This window comes from Electrona antarctica (assembly GCF_951216825.1).
Source record: "Electrona antarctica genome assembly, chromosome: 19".
Lineage (NCBI taxonomy): Eukaryota > Metazoa > Chordata > Actinopteri > Myctophiformes > Myctophidae > Electrona > Electrona antarctica.
In genome coordinates, this window is record NC_136800.1 from 9,990,582 (window position 1) to 10,004,256 (window position 13,675).

Here is a 13,675-nt window from a genome sequence, read left to right on the forward strand (position 1 = left end):
GTTCCGGAATTCAAAATGTACTTGAGTGAAAGTACAAAAGTGTTATTGGCATCAAACTGTGCTTAAAGTACTAAAAGTAAAAGTACTCATTGTGCAGAATATGTGCCAATTCAAGTTTATCTGTATAAAAATCTTTTGAAAATAGTAGATCTACAAGCTCACAATGCGTCGCATCGCGTCGCATTGTGAGCTTGTAGATCAGCTGTTTTCAAATGGCCAGAATATATATATATTGCTGAAGTTGATAATGTATGTTTTTAAATAATAATCCAAACTTACTAAAGTAACTAAAGTTGCCAAATAATTGTAGTGGAGTAAAAGTACAACATTTGCCTCTGAACTGTAGTGGAGTAGAAGTAAACGTTAAATTTCACATACTCAAGTAAAATACAAATACCTCAAAATTGTACGTAATTACAGTACTTAAGTAAATGTACTTAGTTACTTTACACCACTGAGTGTTTTGACAAATACGGCCATGTAGAATTTGCACAATCAAAGACACTTGAACGTGTGGCACATCAAAACCAGCCATTTGCATTTCTACTACATATGTCTAGCAGGCGATATGCTCCGGTGTTTGCATAAGACATAAAATAACAATTATTTATACTCGTAAATTTTAGCAGACACGCACGCTTACCCAGTGCGACTTTACAAGTGTGAGATTAGAGTAAGCGGAGTGATTGTCAACAAACAACAGGGTATAAATAGTGGAATAAGTAGAATGCAAAGAGAACAATGCAGCGCCTCAAAGAGACCAGCGTGCCAGTTAAACACAGCTGTCAAAACAATATGCTAATTACTCTTCACTGAGGAGTCTGATACGTTGAGCTCCTAATAAGCCACCACTGTTCCGTAAAAAGAAAAGCATGTGAAATAAATAGGGTTTTCTAGGAAATGCCCCTACAGATAGATAAGACAAACCGGCGTGTGTTTTGCCTGTGAATCAATTGGTTACTGAAAAAGAATTAACAACAGCAACGTGTATTTGTCCTGTTCTGCGGGGCTGAACACAATTTACAATTTAGGCATTTAACCAAATGACCGAAATGGGTCGTGGCGACCGAGAACTTGAATCCAACGCGGCGTGTACAGTATGTCTTACTTAGCCGTGCCAGATACTGCAAGGTGAGCAGGATCTTGGTCTCCACGCTGAGTGTCTGGTTGCTGCTCAGGCCCAGGCTCTCCAGGGTCTTCTCCGTCAGCTGGCCGCTCTTCTTGTAGCAGCTGACCAGCAGAGGGCTCACCACAATGTCCCCCACGTTGCCATAGAAATAGGGTAAAGTGCCGTGACCTGCAAAGAAAGGGCATGAATAGGCAACATATTTAAAATACGAATGATGTGATTGAACGTATAGAATATTGACGCTGAATGTTACAATTAGACAGCATTCTATATAGAATGGCATTGCACCGCACTGCATATTTAACCCTTATTTTAAACTTTATCTGTTGAAAAATAGTAGATCTACAAGCTCATAGCGCGGCACCGAGTGCCGCGCTACGAGCTTGTAGATCTGCTATTTTGGGGGGAAATCGTGAACACGAGTGCATACTGGAAAACCAGTTATTGGCACCCATGGGGATTAAAACCACTGCGTCCCTATTCTGGGAGCGAACGTTCAGTGAAAACAGCAGATCTACAAGCTCACAGCGTTTCATGTTGTGACGCGTCACAAGCTTGTAGATCTGCAATTTTTTTCCAGCGAAGATATTTGGTGTAGATTGGGAAATTCTGGTGATTAGAAACAAGGACACTGAGACACAGAGAGAGAAGCCTTTTTTGTTCTGTACCAATGAGAATGACAGGGCGAACTCCCGACGTGTTGAGCAGGTTGTCAGGGACGATGACGGTCTCTCCGGCGGTGACCGGATGGGGCTGAAGGACCCCTCCCGACGCGAGCGGAGGCTGCGGAGCGGCCATGGTCAGCACGGAGCCTGCCGGGGGGGAAATGAAACAAGACGCCCTAGCTGGTCATTACTGGGTTGGTGTGTGGTGTCTCATCACACTGTTACTTATTAAGCACATTTAGACCATGAGGACGATTCTACAAATGCCTTCTAAATCCTGACAGTTTTCTGAAAAACCCTATGTTTCTGTGTCAGTGGTTCTCAAACTATTTCATGTCAAGGACCCCCAAACATTATATGTAATTGGCCGCCGACCCCCATCTGAAAATATATTGTTCCAGGGACCCTCCCCCAGAAGCAACGTTTTGAGTTAAAAACATTCGCTCTGAAAGAATATATATTCCAAATTTGTGCCACATTTTCATGATTTTTCAAAAATAGCAGATCTACAAGCTCGTAGCACGGCACCGAGTGCCGCGCTATGAGCTTGTAGATCTACTATTTTTCAATAGCTAAAGCATAACATAATGCTTAAAACACCAAAAGGGGGCTATTTATTAAGCACATTTTGCAACGACCAAGGTCAACCAAAGAAGAGCTCAAATTAAAATCAAACAAGCAAGAGAGAGACGGGAGAATAGATTAGAACAAGATGGTTCTTTTTTTAAACAAGCAACAAGCAAATAATACTCAACCGGAATATAAAAGTGGGCTAAAAACAGCATCAGACATTTTCCTCCACTAAAGAAAAGCATCTTTCTCTGTTGCCATGACTGTGTAAACTTTACACAGTCATGGCAACAGAGAAGATGCAATGGCAACTGAGCCGAACAAATGACTATGAGCCTCGAATACAAGGGAGATTGTGCCTTCTTTTTTAGGTGGAGAGATGGCCGTGATGTGTTTCTGTTCCCAACGTGCAGCTCAGGTAGTCGGAAAAGATGTGACAAGAGGAGCCTATTAGAACTATAATAGCCCTCTGACAGACATCTGTCCTCAATCTGCAGCAAACCTCTCACTTGAACCAAAGAATAACTTAAACCAAATGATGTCAAATCACTTAAAGGTTTCATGACATTCATTTTCAACTATTTTTCTTTATTTAAAAAAAAAAAGAAAAGACTATGACTAAAACTAAATCAAAATGTGCTGTCAAAATCAACGCTAGTATAGTCAATTCACCCTTTTGTCAAGCCATTTCGTGGTTGGACAAAAATCCTTTCTCTCCATCCACTACCATTGAAATAACAGGTTTTTTCAGTTGCTTCGTATTGATATTCTGTGCATTCAATTCTTATTTTAAACTTGGCGTCAGTAAAAAAGGAACATCACAGGTGCAGCATGGTGAATGGGCATATCATGTTTGTTTTTAGTTGTTTCCAAATTGTTTTAGCAAATTCAACATAAACAAGGCGGAACAGGGCAGAAAGAGCAGGCTGGTTAGTCATTCAGGGACCAATCAGAAGGCAGACAAATGGTGAATTACAGCTCAGATGGAAACGGAGCGCATATAGGCGGGCCAGAGGGATCACACCTGGGTGTGAGTGTGTGGACTGACCTGGAGAGAAGGCGATTGGCCGAATGGCTGGCACGGGCACGGCGGTCGGTGGAGCGTTGGGCGCCAGCGTGTTGGGATGCCAACTCCGGTGGCGCTTTTTCGGAGGACCGGAGTTCATGGCAGAAGAGTTCATGGTAGAAGAGTTCATGGTAGAACAAGCTGAACAGCAAAGAAAAAAAAAAAAAGAAAGAAAGAAAAAAGAAGAAAAGACAATAAACAAAAGCTCACAATCCAAGGAAATAATTTGATTCAGCAGATATGCATTGCTATAAAAGTAAATTAATTAAAGACTGCAATCTACTTTGAAAATAGCAAAGAATACATAAAATAACGCTCACACCGCAACGTGACGTGCTGTGAGCTTGTAGATCGCCTATTTTCGGTGGAAAAACATTGAAGTGTCGAGTACAAACAGGTGTGGGGCCTAATATAGAATCCTGGGGGACTCCGGTCGACAGTGAATTTGTGAGAGTGTGGGTGTGTGTGTGTGTGGGGTTCTTACGGGCGCTGTCTCCCAAGTCTGAGCTGCGATAGCCCTGGCCTTGAATACCGACGGAGACCTGGGAGGGACTCAGTAAGGGAGGGCGCGGGTCAATACCCAGGCCGTTAGCTGGTCCGTTCACCCTCAGAGCCGTGGGCACTGCAAACACACAAACAGAACATGCATGCAACGTTGATAGGGATTTCAAGATTTTGACATTTTAAATCGTTTTAAATGGCTACACAAAATGCTTTGTGTGCATTTAACGGATACTGTGCACTAAGCCTACGCAATAAAGAGAATTAGAAAGTGTGAAAAAAAGATGTATCTTTTTTTTTTATGGTTCTACATACAGTGCATGAACATGTGTTTGAAACGTTTACCGTCTAGTAAGCCGAAGCAATAAATAAAGATGAGTCAGGCCTAACACTAAAGATATTGATTTCCTATAGATGAGTGGCTATTGCCAATGACCTGATGGGGCGTTTTTCCAATCTCATATTCACTGTGTATGCATTACGCTAAAACATTGATTGGTGTGTGTGTGTGTGTAGCCTTTTGCCTGTCAATATCACAACCTTGTAAAGTGGCTAATGGATAGCAAGCCCTTAAAAAGCCATTATGGCATTTCTTGCGCGTGCATGGATGCGATTTGTTTGCGTTCATATCTGTGCATTGTATTCACACGTACAGTTGGAGGCCATCGATATTGTCCTTTTTGCTGAGGTTTGCGTGATCTGCGCAAAAGGACAGTTAACCCATTTTGGGCGGGAACCCCTTTTGGTGTTTTAAACATTGTTATAATTTAGCTATTGAAAAATAGCAGATCTACAAGCTCATAGCGCGCCACCGAGTGGCGCGCTACGAGCTTGTAGGTCTGCTATTTTTGAAAAATCGTGAAAATATTTATTTCAGGATTTAGAAGGATTTTTTTAAATTTTGAGGTCAGGCCTAAATGGGTCAAATGATAAGGGACAATATCGGTGGCACCCAACTGTATAGCCACTCTCTTATATAGGTGAGGTATCGGTGTCTCTTCAAACTAACGAGAGCCTAGATACAAAATGGGAAGGCGGCGTGGAAGTGTTTTAACTATGCATTTACAATATTGATTTTCCACATTCTATGCAGAGATTGGACTTAAGCTAAACAAAATTCAATATGCAATAGGGAGAGAGTAGAGAGAGAGAGAGAGAGAGAGAGAGAGGCGGGCTGACTGAACACTGCAGAAATATTGGTTATATTGGAGAGAAAATAAAAAGAGGTCCACCTATTGGCAGAGTCTTGGTCCCTGGCGTGGAAGCGGCCAGTGGCTTGAGAAAGCTGCAGTCCCTGCTCACGTCCGGCCCTCCTCCGAAGAACATCGATGAGGCCTGTGTGCTTCTCATTGGTGGAGACTCTAGAGGGGGGGGGGGGACCAGCAGCATGGCGTTAGTATGGATGATGTGACAATTAGTGGACTTACTGAAATGGTATGTTTTTGTTGTAATTTCAAGGAGCCTTAGTTTGTCATACATCATCAGGCCGTACGGACGGTCTCCCATTTTTATTTGATTCATCTCTGCATCACAGCACAATTCTACAGACGGCCATATTTTGAATCTAGCCCGAGTTTCACAACTAGGCTTCTTGTGTGACCGTCGGTATAGTAGATTTTAAACAACAGTGCTTTGGGTTGAGCTCCTAACACACTAGTGAAATCCCTTACGGGAGGACAAAGTGAAACATTTACACTCTCGGCGGTATAGAATGAGACATTGTCGCGGCTCGCCTGCCTCGCAGGAGCACATACAGAGCCTGATTGGTAAAAAAATGAATTCTTTGGGGGCTTTACGGTATTGATTCCTCCTGAACCTGGAGGCTTTTCAGAGCTTGTCAGCATGCAGCGATCTCAAACACTGCATGCTGAGCAGCTGTGTTGCAAGGCTCTCATTGTTAGCATAACTCGCGCCTGCTATCTCCTGACTGCGACCTTGAGGCACATCCTGCTCCCAAAAAGAGGTCGGTCATGCTCACTCGGGAGGGCGGCGGCGGAGGAGGAGGGATTGGCCCGGGCCGCCATGATATCCACCACAACCACCCCCACACCAAGCCCGTAAACGGCTGCTGGTTATGGAACCCGTGTTTATCCAACACTGTTTGCTGATAAGCGATCAGCGATGAGCTTTTTTTGGGGTGTTGCGTAATGACCGCATGGCATGTACAGTATGCTCTGGAATGCTTTTTAGTCGTAGCAAAAAAAGGTTTGATTGCACCGTGAATCCACCGCCAACTGACCAAATGAGCCATCAAGAGCAGCCATGGGAACCGGTACATCCACCCAGCGAGATATCTCGTGTTTAGCTATTAATCCAGAATTATTAATATTATTTTTTTACCATATTTTTATTATTTTAGCATCCCGTCGCTAGGCGACGCTTGCTTCCGTGTTGTGACGTCATCGAAATCCAAAAACTCCGTCACACACGCGCGCACACTATCTTTAGAGGCTTTAGGGCTCAGATTGAGGTAAAGGACGATGTGAGGAGCTTAATAAAACAATAATCCCACCTCCCGGATAGCATATTAGCGTTTCTATCGCTAGATTAGCGGGTCTTCTTTGCAGCGTTTTTCGTGCAGATTCCAATTCGCAATTTTCAAATGCTTCCATCATACAGTCTGGAGCAGGGGAAGAGCTATCATGAGTAAAATATAAATCAGAATTGGAGCCTCCTGCCCAATTCCGTTCCGTCTTTACAGTCGCGCAATTGTATCCTAACATAAGTAGAAATCATCTAAGCATATATAGTTTACTGCTTATCAGAAAAGGAATTACAAAAATAAGCTCTAAAGATAATTTTAAATATATTTACATACATATATACATTTATATACCGAGTACTCAGATTTCGGGAGGTGTAGTTCCAGACTCTATATAGCAGTCGTTTCCAAAGTGGGGTCCGGGGACCCCCAGGGGTCCTTGAGGCAGTTCCAGGGGGTCCTCAGCTAAATGATAGTTAGGAACCAAATGGACCCTTATGGGTCTGTAACTCTGAGAGAGTGTACAAATGGAACCAAATGGACCCGTCAGGGTTGAATTAACATTGATTTTACAATATAAATTGCAGTCCCAGAGATAGAAATGCCATTAAAAGGGGGTCTGTAGAATCACTGCTAGAGCCGTAGAAATCTTCTATTATGGGGGTCCCTGGCATACCTTTTTTCACATGGGGGTCCGCGGGGCTGATAAGTGTCAATGTGGGGGTCCTCGACATGAAAAGGTTTGGGAACCACTGCTTATATAACATTCGTTCGGAGATTGTGGAATAGTCTGTCTGGCTACGCGAGAGCCGGTCTCACCTGACAGAGGGAAGGGGGAGTTGTTGCGGTGTCCGTTGGTGCCTCCTCCTCCTCCTCCTCCTCCGTTCTCCTTGCTGCTGCCCAGGGAGGAGCAGGAGGAGGAGCTGGGCTTGGAGGTGGGGGCGCTGCCGCTGGAGAACTGACGCGTTTTACAGTCTGAGGGAGAACAGCCACGAGAATGGAGAGGGAGAGAGAGAGAGAGAGACAACAGAAATGTGACACATGCCATGTTGTACACCAGGGGTGTGGAAAATAATTACTCAATTGTACCCATTTAGACCTGACGATTCTAAAACATTTCTAAAATGTTTTCTGAAAAACCTATGTTTCTATGTGTCAGTCGTTCTCATTTTCATGTCAAGGACTCCCAAAGATATATGTAATTAGCCGCCGACCCCCCATCTGAAAATATGTTGTTCCAGGGACCCCCCACCCCAGAAGCAAAGATTTGAGTTAAAAAAACCTTCGCTCTGAAAGAATATATATTCAAAGATTTGCGCCACATTTTCACTATTCTTCACAAATTCTTCTACAAGCTCATAGTCTTATGATCAAAATGAGAACATTATAATGGTGTGTAAAAAAAGAAGATCAAAATTTGCCGCGGACACGTGTGTCCGCTTATGGACATATAACCCCTGAATGGGAGGGAGGGTTTCTTTCTGACCTTTCCAGCAGATGATGCGTCCTTTGCACAGAGCACCCTGCGGGTTCTTCACCAGGTAGTATTTTAAGTGCTTCTGCTTCTTGGGCTGAGTCGACAGCTTCAGGTTGATGTGGTTCGAAAACTCAGTGAAGTAGCGGAAGCCTTTCTCGCCACAGCCCACACAGTTTCCTGAAAACCCTGGGAATTGTAGGGGAAAAACATAAATATTTAATCATCGGATGCCGTGTGTTTGCGCGTGCGTGCGTGTTTGTGCTTGCGTGTTTGTGCGTGCGTGCGTGCGTGTGTGTGCGTGCGTGCGTGCGTGCGTGCGGGAAAAATAAAATGGAGCGTCAGGTCACATTTTTGGTAATTTACTGCTTGTCTTCAAATGTTAAGAATGTTATTCAGATACTGTGCTGTCTAGAGAGTCCTCCTCCTGGCCTGAAACGGCTCGACAACGTCACCCCCCCAACGTCACCCATTGATGAGTTTTCGTTTTTTTTTAGATGCATTTTGGAACAAACCTAAAAGTGCATTTTTTCCATTCTCGTCAGGCAAAAAGCGTCGGTCCACGGCGCACACTAAGATGTGCTCGGGAGCACTGGGGGACTTGGCACCGACCAGCTCGAAGCCAGCTGGGGTCTCGATGCTCTCTGTTGCCATGGAGACGAGCCGCAGGTCCTTGCCGGCCTGACAGAAGCCTGAGGAATGAGAGGTTTGTATTCAGAGGAGGGAAACAAGCACACATATGATATATAGGGCTTTTACTTCTAGTGATTGCTACTAGTTGACTAGTTGCTTAGTTTACTAGTCGACTAGTTGTTTAGGCCTACCTATTATGTCATTTATTTTTTATTTTTTATTTTTTAATAATAGTTGTACATTTAAAAACTGTGTACATTGGTGACTATCTAGCTGATCTTGAGGCCTACAAAAACGGGGGGAAAAAAGAAGAAAGAAATATTTTCTTATCAACTAGTCAACTTGTACCAACATATCGACTAGTGGATTTACTAGTCGACTAGTGGATTTACTAGTCGACTAGTGGATTTACTAGTCGACTAGTGGATTTACTAGTCGACTAGTTGCTTAAAGACCCGCTTCGAATGTTATCAATCCATGTTCTTATCAATACCATTCAATGCAGCCCAGCACATTTCCTACATACTGCCTACCATGCCGGGTAGGCGACTAGGAAATGCAGAAGGGAATTTACTGCCGCTGAAGCAAGAACATCGTGAAACTGACTTACGTGGCCGGTTAAGACTGATATGAGGTTAAGGGAATTACGTGGCCGGTTAAGACTGATATGAGGTTAAGGGAATTACGTGGCCGGTTAAGACTGATATGAGGTTAAGGGAATTACGTGGCCGGTTAAGACTGATATGAGGTTATGGGAATTACGTGGCCGGTTAAGACTGATATGAGGTTATGGGAATTACGTGGCCGGTTAAGACTGATATGAGGTTAAGGGAATTACGTGGCCGGTTAAGACTGATATGAGGTTAAGGGAATTACGTGGCCGGTTGCGACATCAATATGTGGAAATGTCCATACTGGCTTCATTGAATGGTGTTGATAACGGCTGATGGCGGACATTAAATACGGAGATAACATTTATCTAATATATAACCATGCCATTAAGACCTGAGGCCCATTCTACAAACGCCTCCTAAATCAGTAGGTCTTTTTCCAATTCTTTCTCCCAAAAGCAGATACATAAGCTCGCAGCGCAGCACGAAGTGGCATGCTGTGAGCTTGTATATCTGCTATTTTTTAATAGCCAACGTATAAGCTCTAAAATGACACGGATACTTTCCCAGGTTTTAAATGGGCTATTCTTGTGCAGAATAAAGACAATATACAATTGATTATAATCCATACGTACACATACTGTATTAGGACGCTTGGCAATAACTTCCATACAATATGGTTAGTATTATACAAACATGTACAGTATGCCTAAAAGCTACTGTAAACCTAAAAGGTAATGCAAAAGTGTTGTGTCTCTGTTGTCAAATTGACAAGTGACACATGAACATTTTCATTTTCATTTTGGGGTCAACTTTCAATTTCGGGGTAAAGATAAGTGATGCAAGGTAGTGGTGATTTCTGTTGTAGCCGCACTCAAAGGTCCTGAAATTTGGCACAGATTAATCTAACGTCAATATGTACTCAGTAGTACTGACATGTTTACGTACCCTTAAAGGTACAGAGTACGGTACTCAATCCTAGAGGTGTGTGATGTGAGGTCATGGCAAGACTTCAAATCAATATCATCATTATTTCAAACTTGTGCCTAGATTAATACACAATTTGTCTTTCTTGATTGATCTCTTTCTCCCCTTCTTCTTCTTCTTCTTCTTCTTCTTCCTCCTCCATTTCTTTTTTTCTATGGTAATAACACTACGATGGAACTATGCACGAAAACTAAATCAACTAAAACTAAATAAATTAACAAAAAATTAACTAGTTTACTTCTGTAAACCTGTGATGTGACATTAAAGCCGATTCTGAATTATTTAAAAGTAGAAATAGTTAAAATAGTATAATGCAGCAAGTTGTTTAATCAGACTAATAGATTTAGCCGATTATAAAAATAAAAATAAATCTATTAGAACTTAATAAAATATATATATACCTGCTTCTTGATTATTTGATTAACCAACATGAGCAAGTCAGCTATTGGTTCTAAATGAAGGTTTCAGATATGGACCAGATTCTACAAATGTCTTCCAAACAGTTTTCTATATCAGTGGTGCTCAAACGTTTTCATGTCAAGGACGCCAAATATTATATGCATTTGGCCGTCGGACCCCCATTTGAAAATATGTTGTTGTCCCCCCCCCCCCCCCCCCCCCCCCGGAAGCAAAGATTTGAGTTAAAACATTCGCTGTGAAAGAATACATAAAGATTGGCGCCACATTTTCACGATTTAAAAACAAATAGCAGATCTACACGCTCGTATAGCGCGGCACACAAGCTTGTGGACGTGCTATTTTTCAACAGCTAAAGTTTCAAATAATGGTTAAGGTGGTTAAAAGCTAAAGGCGACACAGACGTGTTCCAGGTCTCAATGGGCTAAATGCCCTGAGTGTGGTTGGTGGTGTGTGATGTTGAGCCTACCGTCCAAGGTACAGCTTCCATCCGGGACGGGGGTCTGTAGGTAGGGTAGGGGAGGGCTGTTGCTGGTGTCCGAACCATCGTCCTCTTCCTTAACGTCGTTGGAGGAGTGACCGTTCATCAGGTCCTGGCCCGGGGGGGGCTCCCCGACCCCCCCGCCGCTGTGGAGAGACAGGCTGCCCTTCGGCTTCATGTCTGAGGGAGGAACACGTCACTCAACGTTGATTCACTTTTACGTCAGTGGTTCTCAAACCTTTTCATGTCAAGGACCCCCAAATTGACACTAATTAGCCCCGCGGACCCCCATTTGAAAATACATGCCAAGGACCCCCCATAAGAGAAGATTTTTACAGCTCTGGCAGTGATTCTCAACCAGTTTAATTTCAAGGGCCCCCCAGGTTTGACCTGAATTAGTCTACGGATCCCCCATCTAATGGCATTTCTATCTCTGGGACCCCCAATGCATATTGTAAATCACTTTACAACTTATTACACTCTCTGAGTTACAGACCCATAAGGGTCCGTTTGGTTCCAAGCTATCATTTAGCTGGGGACCTCCTGGAACTCCCTCAAGGACCCCACTTTGGGAACCACTGGTTTATGTGACCTGTCTGCATTTTGATGTGGCACAGATCAAATTTCAGGCTGGATTCTAGCTAGATTTGGCTGCCAGTGTAAATGGATGGGGCCTTTGACCCCGCATGTAATCTAGGAACATGCTCGTTCAATTTAACTAGTAACTAAGGCAAATAAATGTAAAAGTAAAATTGTAAATACTCAAGTAAAGTAAAAAATACCTCAGAGTTGTACTTAAGTACACAGTACTTAAGAAAATGTACTTAGTTACTTCACACCACTGCCTAAGGTGACGTGGCATTGAAAATAATGAACCATGAGATGTGAGTGAAGGAGAAATGCATTCAGTAGCACTTTTCATTATTCCTAGAATTTCCCATTGCCACCGACGACAGCGTTTCCTCGTTTCCTTGGTAATCACGCAGTCATTCGTGTTGCAGTTAGCAGCAGTGAGTGTCTGAAGAAGACCGTTTTTAGTCTGAACAGAAAATAAAGCTCCAACCCGGGAGCCCCTTTAACACATTTTGAGCGGGAACCCCTTTTGGTGTTTTAAACATTACCTTATAATTTAGCTATTGAAAAATAGCAGATCTGCAAGCTCATAGCGCGCCACCGAGTGGCACGCTACGAGCTTGTAGGTCTGCTATTTTTGAAAAATCGTTAAAATGTGCCTCAAATCTTTCAGAAAATTGTCATGATTTAGAAACCCTTTTTTTTTTATTTCAACGTCAGGCCTGAATGGGTTAAGGCACACAGTGAGCGTGGCCTTTCTTTTTGCCAGGTGAAACCGGGACCCAGGTTGGCTTTGATGACCTAGTCCTGATTGGCTCTGAACCACATACTCTGAAACGCCGCCTAAGCCAATGGGAGTGCCTCCTAAGCCCCTGAAAGGCTACAGCGCAGTAGTGTATAACCCCAAGGCCCCAGGGAGGCTCTCCAACGCTGTAGCGCTCGGCCTATACTGGTCAGAGCTGGGACTGCAGGCGGACCCGTGGATCTATGACGAGGAAACCCCGTGCAGCTGCAGGGTTTAACGTTGAGCACTCGTTTGCGCTAGAACGTTCTTCCGGGTCCTTCAAAACGCCACTGAGCAACTTCCGTCGAAATGAATAGCGGCGGGGCGGGGCTGTCGCTCCGGTCCTCCCTCTATATATCCTTTTTTATAACTCTATGAGTATAACTCGGAGCGCGGAGCGCCTCACAACAGCGGCTAATGTTATTATGAGCTAACTGGAGCTACAGAACAAAACACACGTGATTGAACCAACAAAAAGCACGCCGTAAAGAAACGCAAACAACGGCCGGGAGGTTGTCACAGAGAAACATACACGTATAATAAATAAATAAATAAATAAATAAATGGGGAAAAAATAAAAAAGGGGGGACAGCAGTGTGGAGCGGTGGTTACCTTCCATGTTGTTGCCAGGGTACTGTTCCGGCTCCAGATAGAGCTGCGTGAAGATGGGCTGCGGGTCTCCGCTGGTGGAGCGCAGCGACGCCTCGATGGAGTTATGGAGGGCCTCCTCGAAGCGAGCCGACTTCAGCTGCCCGGCGTATGAATTCCCCATTATCTGCAGAGAGAGAGAGAGAGAGAGAGAGAGAGAGAGAGAGAGAGAGAGAGAGAGAGAAAAACAAGGAGAGTGGCTGAATGAATGACGACGACAGCCACTTGGAAATACACTGCTCACATCGTTAAGCAGCAGACGCAAGAAGGAAAAAAACACATAAAAAACCGGCAGCGTTGCACGGCGACAACATGCTCTATGAAAAGAGTAAAGGAAGAAACAGAAAAGGTGCTGGATGTCTCGCACAGTGGATACGCACGCCACGCACGCACGCACGCACGTCGCACGTCGCACGCACGGAATGTGGCGGCTTTGGAATGAAAACAGTGGAGTGGTGTCTGTCTTTCCAGAAGCATATCTATTAGTTACTCAGTTGCTGTACAGTATGTGTTCTTCAAGGTACTTGAAGTGTCGTTCGTTGTTCTGTCACTTGAGCTTTTTGAGTGATTCTTCTCACAATGGGCTGAATATACTACACATACCTTGTGCACACGTGCGCACACACGTGCAGACGCACGCACACACACACGCAC

General features: G+C 43.8%; 1 protein-coding gene across 1 annotated transcript in view; it reads right to left on the reverse strand.

The window, feature by feature from the left end:
* greb1l (GREB1 like retinoic acid receptor coactivator) overlaps positions 1–13,148 on the reverse strand; it is a gene marked incomplete at its 3' end in the record, with an annotated part of 36,408 nt that extends 23,260 nt beyond the window's left edge. Inside the window, exons 1-10 of the mRNA XM_079529454.1 lie at positions 12,986–13,148; positions 11,005–11,196; positions 8,403–8,579; positions 7,900–8,076; positions 7,233–7,388; positions 5,164–5,292; positions 3,915–4,052; positions 3,413–3,571; positions 1,798–1,941; positions 1,109–1,297 (exon numbers count right to left, since the gene is read on the reverse strand). Coding sequence (XP_079385580.1) covers positions 1,109–1,297; positions 1,798–1,941; positions 3,413–3,571; positions 3,915–4,052; positions 5,164–5,292; positions 7,233–7,388; positions 7,900–8,076; positions 8,403–8,579; positions 11,005–11,196; positions 12,986–13,145 — 1,621 coding nt within the window. The 5' untranslated portion in view covers positions 13,146–13,148. The remainder of the gene's footprint in view (positions 1–1,108; positions 1,298–1,797; positions 1,942–3,412; positions 3,572–3,914; positions 4,053–5,163; positions 5,293–7,232; positions 7,389–7,899; positions 8,077–8,402; positions 8,580–11,004; positions 11,197–12,985) is intronic.
* Between the last annotated feature and the right edge of the window lie 527 nt (positions 13,149–13,675).